This window comes from Anoplolepis gracilipes, chromosome 16 (assembly GCF_047496725.1).
Source record: "Anoplolepis gracilipes chromosome 16, ASM4749672v1, whole genome shotgun sequence".
NCBI lineage: Eukaryota > Metazoa > Arthropoda > Insecta > Hymenoptera > Formicidae > Anoplolepis > Anoplolepis gracilipes.
The window spans coordinates 2,570,299-2,584,036 of NC_132985.1; the positions used below are offsets into that span (position 1 = coordinate 2,570,299).

Genomic DNA, 13,738 nt, shown 5'->3' on the forward strand with positions numbered 1-13,738 from the left:
ATAATCTCATTTATTATGTTATTATCTTAATAACGTTGAAAAATATTAATAAAAATTACTTTGATAAATTTAACGTTTTTTAAAATCCAGAGTAACTTTTATTTAATTTATTTTCAAAATAGATTTAATAGATTTAGTATGTGTGTGTGTGTGTGTGTGTGTATGTTTGTGTGTAAAGTTAAATCTCGTAAATAAAAACAAAATATCAACTCCAGAATTAATCTTCCAGAAATAATCCATATTTGACAGCTTTCTAATGCTATTTCATCCATAATAAAATCTATTTTAATCTTATCGATAATAAAATAATAAATAAATAAAAAGATATATGAAATATATAAATAAAATAAATAAAATATTTATTTACGTATATTACGTATTGTTTATTATGACGTATATTATTTACTTAATTAATGATAAATATTTAAAAATGACGAAAAAATGCAGCAGAAATAATTTGTAAATCTACTTTTATTTTACTGTAATGCATAATCATAGCTTAATACAATAAAAAAAATAATGTAAGATAAAAATGTATAATGTAAAATGTAAAAGAGTCAAGCGTTTGGAAATTTTTAAAATATACAACAAGACTTTTCGGAAATGTGCAACCAAAGATTTAAGGACAAAAAGAGACTGCGATGAGTAGAAGAGGACTGGTTATACCCACTTGACCGTGAAGCTCTCTTGGGGACCAAAGTGATAAAACTTAAGTGGCACAGGCTAAGGTCGTTACCACTATCATGCATACGGTGCGTACGGTTCTGCAGCATCCTGCAATCGTCAGTAGACGATGATCACTCGGTCGCATCACATCGTTCCTCTATCGTATACCCTGATTTGCTTTCCCCGACGCGAAATAGACATGTGGAACCGCGCGATCATTCTGATCTTGATGATCGTTACGCCCTGGGCAACCTGCGACTGGCATGCGGACGCAGGTCCATGGTTTGAGGCCACAAAAGGTGAAGTTTGGCCCATGCCAAATTCACGTGTCATGAAGGAAGATTTTTATCTATTAAGACCATCCAACTTTGACATCCGAGTGAGTATTATATTCTTTTCTTTTTTATACACTTTATTTCTCTCATCTATTGGAGAAAATAAATGCATACAATTAATTCAAATTTTTTTATATCAGTCGTAAAATTTGAAGAATTGACAATTTTATTTTGTTAATATGGTTATTTCCAGTTCTATCATATTTTCGTAACAATAAAATAGTGTGACATTTGCATATACTCGCGAAGCGATCATTTTGATAAAACTATTATTTCATTGGATCTCCAAAAGCGAAAAGATTTAATGAAACAGATTTGTAGTAATCACTTTATAGATTTTTATACTGTAATATAATAGTAATTGTTTCGATTTCTATAATATGATGACTCTCTTTGTTTCTTCTTTTATGCAATATTAGTGTCATATATATATATATATATATATATATATATATATATATATATATATTTCAAAATAATATAAATTAAAAAATCTTATTCTCTTTAAAGTTTCTATTAATTATTTTTTATATTTCTTGAAATTTTACAGAGATGTTATTCTGACTTTTTTGTCTCGTTTTAAGTAACATTATTATTATAAAGGTAAACGGTGAGACATGCGATATAATAACCGAGGCGATAGAGCGGTACATGAGAATCATCTTGACGGAAGCAAGGATAGCGAGGTTAGTCACGGAAGGGCAGCCAAGAACATCCGTTCGGGATGATCCCCACTTTAAAGGCACTCTTGAAGTCCTAAGCATCCGCCTTTTGCAACCTTGCGAACAGAATGGCGATCATTGGCCACACTTGTACATGAATGAATCTTGTAAGTCTGTACTATAAAAATTATGGTACTTAATACAAATAATTGGATATAATCTTTCAATTTTATTAATTTGTATAATGAATAATTATATTCATTAAATTATAGAAAATTTAAGTAATTTAGTAATTTATATAAATTTAGAAAATAGATAAATTTGATTATTTAACTGTTGAGTAAATAGAAAAAAATCTGCTTTTGTACTACGTATTAATTCGACATGTTCCGTGTGCAGCGACCAGTGAGGTTGCTCGCTTTGCATGTGCAGCGTGCATTACAAAGTAATAGTGCACCAACAAATTAATTGAATGATGCCAGTGAGCAGCTCACTCGTAGCTCCGACCTAACATTTGCCGACTTATGTCGATAACGGGCTTGCGTGTGGGCAAATTAAATTTTTCCGGCTTTTAATAACGTCTCTTCTTATCAATGCGATGTTAAACCGGTTTAATATTGATTCGATGGTTCCTGAAAGTCTGTGCATTAAACGGTACATTGACTGACAAACAAACGATGAATAGTAACGAGTAAACGGTAAAAAGTCGTTAAATTGTAAAACAGAAACTTTTGTCGTATTATTAACTCCGCCCATATCAAACAAAGATATAAATTATTTATTTATGTTTACTAATTGACTATAATCGCTTAATTATAATTTGTATTATATATTTTACGATAAATAATTTTTATCATTTTTTTTGCATTTTAATGAGTTATGATAAGTATTTTTATATAGTATAAGAGAAGATTAATATTCGTTCATATATCACAAAATTACAAAATATATAATTTTATATACTTTTATATCAGTACAAAATATTTGTAACAATTAATGAATAATAATAAAATTAGTAATTTTTTAAATTTATTTCTTGTACTGTGGCTGTATCTGGGACTTTCGAAACTTTATTTCGAGCTTCGGAACTGATCGAGGGAATTACATTTAATTTAGTTAGATCAAACCAAAGCGATTCTATGTAGTGTAAATGCGTGTACCGAACACATGTAAGAATTTCTAACGAATTGTGCAATAATAGTGTAATCAGCAAAACGATTGAAACGAGGACGGACAATAAGACAAGTTTAAATCACTTCGTAGTTTCTTATCGCGTGGAACTAAATGACGTAAAGTCGTGACCGGTGATTACCGAGCAAGAATTCTACAATTTTATCCGTATTTTTCTTTACGCGGCTTAACACGTTTTTGCAGATAAACTCGAGATAAATGAAACATCATCAGTGGCTGTTCTTCGGGCCGAATCTGTCTGGGGAATTCTCCGAGGCCTCGAAACATTCTCACAGATATTGGCACCGTCCGGCGACGGCCCGAGCGTAAATATTTAAATATTTATCATTGTTTAGCAAAAGTGCAAAATGCAAAATATTCTAAGCTCGATTGCGATAAATATACATGTTCTTGTAAAACATTTTTAAAAAAGAAAAATAATTTTTATATCAATCCTCCCTCTTTCTTTTTCTTTCTGCACATATATTATTATTATTATCGTTTGCATAATTAAATCAGTTTACAGAACAATTGTGAATTTAATCATGTGTTACAGTTGAAAGTAAAATGCCAGACTATCGTGGACGAGCCGAAACTGCCGCATCGCGGTCTTATGTTAGATACCTCTCGCCATTATTTACCCCTGTCTGACATCCTGTTGACATTGGACGCTATGTCGTACAACAAGCTGAACGTTCTTCATTGGCACATCGTCGACGACAACAGCTTCCCATATCAAAGCACCAGGTATCCCGATCTGTCTGCTAAAGGCGCTTATCATCACTCTATGGTCTATACACCTAACGACGTACAAAAGGTCGTTGATTACGCGAGATTACGAGGGATTCGAGTGATGCCCGAATTCGATACCCCTGGACACACTAGATCATGGGGTCTGGCTCACCCGGAATTACTAACTATATGTTACGGTAAATAAAAACAATGTAATTTGTGTTAATCCACTGTGATATTTTTATAAAGGATGATAGACAAACAATAGTTTAGATGCACACATATGTATACGTAGTATTTCTATTTTGTACTCTAAATATTATTTTGTCATATCATATACTCTCATCGTTGAGTAAGATAGATTGAAGAATCAGTTATTAAATATCATCTTCGATAAATTATATAAATTAATTCGTTTGTACATCCATCAGATTCTTTCGAGAAGCCCAACGGTAAATTAGGTCCGATGAACCCCACGAATCCGGCACTATACGACTTCGTACGAAATTTGTTCTCTGAGATCGTGCAAGTGTTCCCGGATCAATATCTCCACCTGGGTGGTGACGAAGTACCCTTCGATTGCTGGGGCAGCAATCCGGAAATTGGCGAGTACATGAAAGCGCACAATATGTCCAAGAGATACGAGCTGCTCGAAAACCAATACATAGCCAAGATACTTGCGATCAGCAAGTCGCTAGACGCCAATACTATTGTGTGGCAAGAAGTAAGTGTGTTTTTTTTTTTTTTTTTGTAATCTCTCTTACTATTTTTTAATATTATCATTCTTAAGTTATTTTATTATATGTGCAAATTATACGACTTAAAGGTTTTCGACAATGGTGTCGTCTTACCCACAACTACGGTAGTGCATGTTTGGAAACTGCTGAATTGGCAAAAGGAGCTCGAGAGAGTGACGACTGCAGGACATCCGACCTTGCTATCCTCTTGCTGGTATCTGGACCACCTTGCCAGTGGCGGCGATTGGGAGAAGTTTTACAATTGCAATCCCTTTGACTTTATCAATGCAGCCAATGCCACTCATTTAATGCTTGGCGGCGAAGCGTGCATGTGGGCAGAATTTGTCAACAAGTGAGTATCAATCCTCTATTTTTTTAACGGCATTTATATGCAAAAGTCTAGGTAATTAATTAATAATTAATTACGAGAGTAGCGGAAATAATCTTGCATTACTTTTAACTGTAACACGCGATTAAGGTCAAGATTTTCAATTAAACTGACAAGAATTAAATTAACGAGAATAAAGATATAACTGTCAAGAAATAAAACAGAATTTTATGATAAATTTGCCTCGAATAATTCATAGTATAATACCACTTTTTATATGAAAATAATTCATAATGATTTAGGACAATGCGTACTAAACAATAAAACAGAGTAGACAGGTGTTTATTTGATCTCTGAGATGAGAGAGAATGTACGTTGGGCTTTCTCGCCTCTGTTTATTTTTAGAAATAACGTACATTCGAGGATTTGGCCACGTGCGAGCGCGGCAGCCGAACGTTTGTGGAGTTTCAACAAACAAGAAAATAGTATTGCCGCTAAACGTCTGGAAGAGCACGCCTGCCGTATGAATAAACGCGGTATCCCCGCCCAGCCGCCAAATGGACCAGGATTCTGCGTGACGTAGTTAGTTTTTGCCTGTCAATCTAATGCCCTGTTTAATTCATGTATTGTATGATATGTTATATTATGCTCGCGTAGCGAAATATACGAACCGTTATTTTTCATTCACTCATTCATCGGTATTACATAAAAACATGTATTTCATAATAAATGTAGGTTGAATAATATGTATGTGAATTTGTACTTTTTTTACATCACATAAATTTCAGCAGCGACATTTACAAAAACATGTATTAATAATAATAATCATTTTTAAAAATGCTAAAAAAATAAGCGCTAAAATTTTAAAAGATAATTGTATGTATATATATATATATATATATATATATATATATATATATATATATATATATATATATATATACACATACGGACATAAATTTAATTATATAATTATAATAAACTATAAATTTCAAACATACTATATTCAATGAGAAGTTATTTTGCACACACATATTTTTAGATATATCAAATAAAAATTGCTTTAATTATTTAATCCTCGGTGTAATAATGTAATGCAATAAAAAAATGAAATATGTTATTTCTTGCTTACATTACATCCATTTATTATTCTAGCCCAACAATGTCAAAATCATTATCTATTGTTGAATGTAGATATTGCGACAAAGATAGGGCGTTGCTTTTGTTACAAGCCTTTTAGTCGAACTCGCGAACCATTACTGGAATGTATCAGCTCGATGTATATCGAGGACATTGTCGAACGTGGACGTGCGGTGACAGTTGCATTCCCTTGGCACAAAAGAAATCCCTTTGTCTAAAGTCAAACAGTTGTGAGGAAATTGATTTCCGCTGGCGGTTAAAGTCCATTTAAATTGAATACTTTTTCATCAATAGTATGCAAATGTTATTTATCAAGTAATCAAAGTGCCAACATCCTGATTTTACTCACAAATTAATATATAATACGTTTACAAATTATGCAAATTAGCTGATTAAGAAGAATCTATCTTGACGTATCGGGTTATTAAACTGTCAGTTATCTTCTAACATCTACATTAATTTTTATTACAATATTCTGTCATAAATTTTTTAAATTGATTTTTTCTTAGAAATAATTCCATTTATAGCAAATTCGAACATTTAATACATTAAATATCTCTTAATAATTAAATTTCTTAATCATATTGATATAAATTATAAAATCTTATTATTTATTACACATCGATGATAAATGCTTGTAATTTTTATGAATTTTTATGCATGTTTAAATAAGGAAGAAGCTAATTTAAGATCTCTTACTATCGGTGATAAATAATATTATTTAATACTTATACGTCTATTACAAAAAAGCAATTCATGTATACTGCGCCTTGTATACTTTGAAATGAAAAAAAGATGGGAATCACCGAGTGTGATTACCATGTGTAATTCATTCCGCGAAAACCGATTTATCAATCTATCGTTTTACGTCACCAAGGTTACCGTAAAATAATATTTAGCCAATTCACAACCATGAGAGACTGACTTTAGAAATTACGAAGTGTTTTCTGAGCTTTTACCGACAAAATTCCAAGTAACATTGAATAATTTTCATGACGATAAGCGTGATTGCCTTTCAATAAATAGGAAGACTTGCTGTCACTGATTTAATACCAATTCATATTGTAGAAATTCTGAACAAATACATTATCAACTATTAACATTATCCATATATTTTTAGCATCATGTCGAGGTAAATTTTATTTTAAAAAATATATCATTCTAATATAGTTTAATTAGAAAGATACCGTAGTTAATGAGATTTTAAACATTTACATAAATGTTTTTTATATTACTAGCATTATTATTGTATTAAATTTCCAGTTTTATTTTCAGTATAAATAACTTCGTTTGTGTAGTTAATTTTGTAGATAGTGAAAGACGGAAATGAGTAAATCTTTGAGTGAAAAATTCCTTAAGAAATTCCTTAAGAAGTATTTTACACATAAATCATTAATTAAGATTTTCCTCTAAATTTAATAAATATATGGTATACTTAAAAACATGCGCAATGTTGATTAAATAATTTTGTATTTTTTAATAACGTGCATATATTAAATTCCAGAAATTGCAACAATTTGAATGTTTCTCAACCACTTTGCTGTTTATCAGCATGTTCAACCCCCTGTCCTGTAATTTGTTGTACTCCACCTGTGAACTTTCCTTGCATGCCTTACGTGCCGCGTGTCCAATGTAGGATGACTTTTCCACCTCAGTCTATACCGAAACCGACTAAAGCGGTGGTATGTTTGTTATGTGAAATACTAATTCTTCTTTTCTTTATAATTTTTTCCTAAATAGCACTGCTATATATTGTGATAACACAAAAAATTTATCAACATGTTTCCATTAAACATGTTTATATTGTTACTGAAGTGTACTTGTGATAAGATAAAATTTATTTGTAACAGATATCACAGTATATCTCATAACACATTACTTCAAAGAAATCTTTTTATTGTATTTTGTTTAACTTTCAGTAAATAATATTTTTTGTTATCTCATTGAGATATACATATTTATATGTAATGATATTTTATCTCATATATATATATATATATATATATATATATAGATGAGAGCCATGCAAACTTTTAAAATGATTTATTCGAGATTAATATATATATGATTATTTTGAACTAATATAATTACTTTCTTGAAGTAAAAGATAGCTAAAAAGAGTTTTGTGAAAGGTTTATTTGCCACCCTGTCCAAGCTGTCCCATGTCCAATCCACCGAAAATGGAAGTGACATATTGCCCTCCACCACCCCCTCCACCACCATGCTTTTACGTTTGCAAACCGAATTGCGTTCCCTGCATCCCCCCACCTTGTCCAAATCCGATAGTCATGCGCTCCCCATCTTGCAAGATGCTTTGCCGTAAGTTTATTACTATATTTCTCTTTACATTGTTGAGATTAATATAAGTTTCTCGTTTCGCAGCACCTTGTCCTCCTTGTTAGAAAACAGTGTTTTAATTGGCAAGTCGCTGATAATTATGCAACTGCATGCAAAGGTGCGTCATAAGTTTATGTAAGCAGCAAAATATATACAAGCTTGTTAAACGACACGCTTCAGTTGTAAGATTTAAAATTATGGAGTATTGTAATGATATACTTATTAAAGTAAGTATTGTTAAGATTTTATAATATATATAGACATATTTTAGAAGTTCCCAAATAAAATAAATTTAAATAATTTTTGTAATTATTTCTACATACTTTTTATCTATTTTCATACAATTATTGCGTATTATGTAATATTTTTAATTGAAAACTTCTAATATAAATCTCCTTTTATTTACAAGGAATGTGGAAAACGTGAGAATAATAGTCAAGTTGATTATCCATGATCTGTTCTGATAATGAAATTGATCATGAATTGACAACGTCCATTTTTTCTCGAAGAAAAAGATATTTTTACAACTATTTTAAAGTTTGATCAAAGAGGATGAAATTAATTAACATGACCTCTGAAATAAAAATAATACTAATCTACATGTATTTTCGATGTAATACAATTATGGAAATATAATTTTATCATAACTGGATTCTCAACCAAAAATTCGTAATATTATTCAATAAATTTTACTCTGTTTTATGATTCCTGATAAATTCAAACTAATTGTATGTTCACATTTTTCTGATGTATTATGAAATTTTATAATTTTTATGTATACACATATTGTTTTACAATGTGTATTATAAATTGTAAAAACTAATATAATTGTTACTAAAATATAAAAATATACTCTTATATTGTACTACTCACACAAATTTTGATATGTTTTATTCTATGTTTTATTCTATATGATACTATTATCATAATTCCTAATCAAAATAAATATTTTCTATATCTTTTAATTTTTTTCTACTGTTAGTCAGCTAGGTATAATTTTATAAATAAAATAAATATAAAAAGATTAATTTTATATACTAATATACGTCTTTTAATTTTAAATAAAATCTTTTTTATTAATATATATATATATATATATATATATATATATATATATATATAATATTCATACATGAATATATGCTATGATACATGACATATGATGATACACAAAACACAAAACATATATATCCATGGTAACGGGTCACGCACTTGTCCCTTGTCCCTTTCTTTTTAACACGTCAAAACTCGCGATCTCCTTTCGGCGGTAACGCAAAATCCGATCTGAGAATTTATCTCATCAAGTTTAAACGATGATTTTTTGACAGCAAGTATCGCGTTACCTAAATTAACATTTAAGTAAAATTAACTATAATGAAAAAGAGGTAAAAATATTTCACATATATGTTAAATTAATAAATTTAAAAGATTTCTATCTAAAAAATTTTCCTTTAGGAAAGTTTCCGAAAAGAAATCTGGATATAAAGAGAGAGAGTCGTCTGCACATCCGAGCGTGGCAAATTTACAAGCTACCAATACAAGCCATCACGAACGTTCGCGATCTACAAAGTCGCCGTCTGAACAGAACTTAGATAAATTGCATTCGTTAAATAATTTCGCGAAGTCGGAAAACGAGCGAATAAAAATGTTGCCGGATGAGTTGCAACCTCCAAAAACCAGATTATCTCGAGACGAATCGAAGACACGATCGACTTCCTCGTCACGACTCAAAAGCTTCCCGGCCGAAAAGATCAAAAAATTGGACAATCAGCCAATGTTCTCGCCCGAACCAAACAACGCTTTAATTATTCAAGATCCTAAGGAAACTGGCACTTTTTTGGTGAACTCCTCTATTAGGAGTAACAACGGTCATGGCGACGCGATACCTGTTACTTTATCGTCATATCAACAATCAAAAGTAAATTGCGAAGAGATTTCTTTTTATATTAATCTTTTTAAGTTAATTTATATAATGTCATTTTAATTGTTATTTAAAGTGATTTAATTTTGTAAAAAATAGAAGAGATACGAATATATACTATAAATATAAGGATACTAAATTAGTTGATATATCAAAAATAATGTAAAAAATATTTACACATGTTAAACATATATCTTAATACATATATTTATAATATGATATAAGATTTGTTTTAATAATATTATTATATTACAATAGTATATAAAATTATTATTAGTAATACGATTTTGTTTCCATGCAGAAATATAGAATAATTAATTTTTTATTAATACAATTTACGTTTCTTTAATCACAGGATATATCCACGAATCAACAACAGATTATAGCTAACCAGCAGATTTGTCAAACAAATCCACACTCTGAAAACATGCTCACTCGACCCATTGCGTCTCTCGAAAAACATCCCTACGTATCAAACGTGCTCCAAGAAACAGTTGTCGGCGATCGATCACTTCAAAACCCGTCTGCGATTAATCAGCCGGTAATCATTCGAACTCCTTCGACGCAAGTCACAATGTCGCAACCGCAACAATCTTCGAATAATTCGCATGTAATTGTCGATCAAAATCGCAATGAAACTTCCGCTCCTGTTAATGGATGCGAAAAGCAACCGATTGACAGTCAAAATGCAGTTGATCGTAAACAAATTTTCATACAACCAATGCAAGCAGCGGTCATACAGGATGCAAACGCGCTAAGTGATCAATGTGTCAGATCAAACTGTCAAAATGTTTATCATACTCAGTTGCATGGTCCGTTTCAGCAAAATTTTCAACAAATAAATGAACAAACACAGCACAACGCGTATCATCAGCAAATGCCGCAAGCACTCAATCAAATGCAACCATCAATACTCGATCAGCGACAACACTTACATAATAATTCAAGAACATTTTATAGCCCTTACAATCAACAATTATCTGCCACACAAGTTTCTGGACATGGAATGACTTCGCCACAAGACATGACAGTGAATCAGATGAGATTGATACAACATAATTTGCCTATACATAATCGTAATCTTAGATATCCTGTCAATCTTCAACCGGCATGGCCGCAAAATAATCAATGGATACAAACGGCAAATCAGCAACATCTGCATCAACAAGCCCCACAACAATGGCAGTATCATCATCAAGATACTAATTTTAATCAAAAAGATTTTAGAAGCCAAGGCCAATCTAATCCATCACAGAATCATGAATCTACTAATCAACAATCGGCCACGGAAGCTCACAGGCAACAAAGTGATGGGAAAAAGAAGCTGCAATACACATCTGATATGATACGCGATCAGGAGCTGCTAGTTTCCAGCATGAGACAACAAGGTGTACCTGAGGACGTCATGCGCCGTCAGTTTGACGCATTGTTGAACGAGCAACAAAAGCATTTAGTTTATGTCGCACAATTTCAACAACAGAAAGATGTTCCAGATATTAAAAAAATTCGACTTACGCAAAGAAAAATAGAAAAGGATGAAAAACCAGAATGGATGATACACATTACGCCACCGCGGATATCTTATAACGAGATTAAAACAATGAAGGTACAGCAAAGAGATCAGAAAACAGAATATCTAACGGACAGTCAATTACCAGAAGAAGTTAACAGAGCAGTGACTGCTCAACAACAAGATTATTGTCAACAAAAAAAGCAAGAAATAAACGAGCAAGCTATTCTGCCTCAACAGATGTATGTTCAGATGAATCCTCAATTATGGCAACAACAAATGATCAACTGGCCATATAAAAATGATCAAACTTCGTATAATTATACAGCCTCTTATCCTTATGGTTATCAACAAAAAACATTGAATAATATATATCATCAGACAAATCCGACTTTTAATAAATACATACCATACAATATGCGTTATAATCCATATTACTCGCATTCTGAGCAACAAAAAATGTGGCAAAACAATGAACATAATCCAAATTCATCGAATTCAATTGATAACCAGAGATTGCCAATGGACTTTGCACATTTTGAGCAGAATAAAAGATCTGAACCTTCTAGCTTGCTAAAGATACGAATGTACAAAGAAATGATTCGTCCTCAGAAACGTAATAATGGTTTGCAGGACCCAGATACTGTACAGAAGGTGCTAGAAACACTGAAAAATCCGTCGAGTAGAAAAGGTCTCGAATATCTATCCAATATTTCCAAAAAGAAACCCTCCATTAGATTGAATGGTGTTCAAGACCCTAATGAGATTCCGGAAGATATGCAACCGCGACCACCCGTAGAAACGTCTCCGCCTCGGAACAAAATCTCCGCAAACGGTTTAAAAAACACAAGGAATCCCAATAATCCTGTGCCAGGTATCCTGCGACCTAAGAGAATCGATGAGCCTGTGATGGTGGAATATCCGCGTCAGAGACAGAATGCAAGAATTTGTTACAGCATGCAAGCCGAAAAAGAAAACGGCGATCAACAGCGATGGCAACCGCGAGACCATGCAGTTTCCTATACGCAGGACGTAAGGTCGATTCCTTACGACCGACAGAATGTACCTATGACACAAGGACGTCACAACGACAACAACGCAATGTTCCAATACGCGGGTGCTCTACCTCAACATTATCACAAAATGCAGCAGTATTATTTAAACGAACAGAATTTAGCTGACCACAATGGTGGCCAGGGCGACGTTGTGAGTATGCAACGACCGAATGCACCAGGCGCGATGAGAATCGATCGCGCTGGCGGTGATACCGTTGAGAAATCGAACATCGAAGGGATGAAACGCGTAGATATGCGAGGAACGAATGTTTACGGCCAACCGGAAATCCACGAGACAAGAACCATCGGAGGTATCACGTACCTCGCCAGGAAGCCCGAATACGCCCCCAATAATCTCGTCATTTCGCCAGATAAATTAATCGCGAGCAGACACTTACAACCCCCGAGAATATTTTAATTTGCTCGCAAGGAGTCTCATCTTGTCAAGATTAAATTTAATTTTTAACTCCACATGCGTTAGAATTACAAAATATTATTTTATATCTCTTTACGACATTGAATATGCACAAATTTTTACAGTTATTTTATACATGTCTCTTTTTATTTTATATAACGTAATATTTTACGCATATTTTATTACGCTTCTACTTCTAACAGCAAATTCGATAAATAATAAAAGTGCAAGATTAGTCGTCACATTCTAACGCAAGAGAGTTAAAATATATATTCTTCACTTATATATTTGTATAACTCTATTTCTATATATTCAAATTATTTAAATTATTAAATTAAAACAAAGTTATTTATGTGAGTGATATAGTAAATTCATTACGATAAATTTTCACAAATAATAAGTGTACTATTTTTTATGTTGTGTTTATTTTTTTATGTCAATATTATAAAATATACTTTGCAATTTTGACGTTTGATTTTTTTATTTATATTATTATATATTTTTATATACATGGACATTTTAATTTTCGATATATTGTGTTGTATATATTTCAAGCATAAAATATTATCAAGAAATGTTCACAATTTTTCAAAATGTAATAATAAATATTTATAATCTCAAAATTTGCACAATTTATTACAATAATAAATTTATTATTCTCCTTTTCTTTCTCTTTATGCCATATAAATCTAACAAAATAAATAATTTTTATTATAAAAAAATCGATAAA

General features: G+C 31.7%; 3 protein-coding genes across 3 annotated transcripts; all 3 read left to right on the forward strand.

Moving 5' to 3' along the window:
• Nucleotides 1–766: 766 nt before the first annotated feature.
• On the forward strand, nt 767–5,376 carry LOC140674579 (beta-hexosaminidase subunit beta). Its single transcript, XM_072908220.1, has 7 exons — nt 767–1,045; nt 1,605–1,830; nt 3,038–3,159; nt 3,390–3,762; nt 3,997–4,289; nt 4,392–4,654; nt 5,036–5,376. The coding sequence occupies exons 1-7, from the start codon at nt 794–796 to the stop codon at nt 5,211–5,213; spliced, it is 1,707 nt and encodes a 568-aa protein (XP_072764321.1). The 5' UTR covers nt 767–793; the 3' UTR covers nt 5,214–5,376.
• A 1,009-nt stretch (nt 5,377–6,385) lies between these two features.
• Nucleotides 6,386–8,242, forward strand: LOC140674614 (uncharacterized). The gene is made up of 3 exons (XM_072908274.1): nt 6,386–6,902; nt 7,275–7,452; nt 7,903–8,242. Exons 1-3 carry the CDS (start codon nt 6,895–6,897, stop codon nt 8,134–8,136), a joined length of 420 nt encoding a protein of 139 aa, XP_072764375.1. The 5' UTR covers nt 6,386–6,894; the 3' UTR covers nt 8,137–8,242.
• A 1,239-nt stretch (nt 8,243–9,481) lies between these two features.
• LOC140674613 (uncharacterized) lies at nt 9,482–13,011 on the forward strand. The gene is made up of 3 exons (XM_072908273.1): nt 9,482–9,492; nt 9,563–10,025; nt 10,384–13,011. Exons 1-3 carry the CDS (start codon nt 9,482–9,484, stop codon nt 13,009–13,011), a joined length of 3,102 nt encoding a protein of 1,033 aa, XP_072764374.1.
• Nucleotides 13,012–13,738: the final 727 nt, after the last annotated feature.

Bases quoted from the DNA above. Each gene is read 5' to 3' on its own strand.
- LOC140674579 (XM_072908220.1), top strand. From the start codon at position 794: ATGATCACTCGGTCGCATCACATCGTTCCTCTATCGTATACCCTGATT. The intron at 1,046-1,604 runs GTGAGTATTATA...ATTATTATAAAG, and splicing joins CATCCAACTTTGACATCCGA to GTAAACGGTGAGACATGCGA. The intron at 4,290-4,391 runs GTAAGTGTGTTT...TACGACTTAAAG, and splicing joins ATACTATTGTGTGGCAAGAA to GTTTTCGACAATGGTGTCGT.
- LOC140674613 (XM_072908273.1), top strand. The intron at 10,026-10,383 runs GTAAATTGCGAA...CTTTAATCACAG, and splicing joins CGTCATATCAACAATCAAAA to GATATATCCACGAATCAACA.
- LOC140674614 (XM_072908274.1), top strand. The intron at 7,453-7,902 runs GTATGTTTGTTA...GTTTTGTGAAAG, and splicing joins CGAAACCGACTAAAGCGGTG to GTTTATTTGCCACCCTGTCC.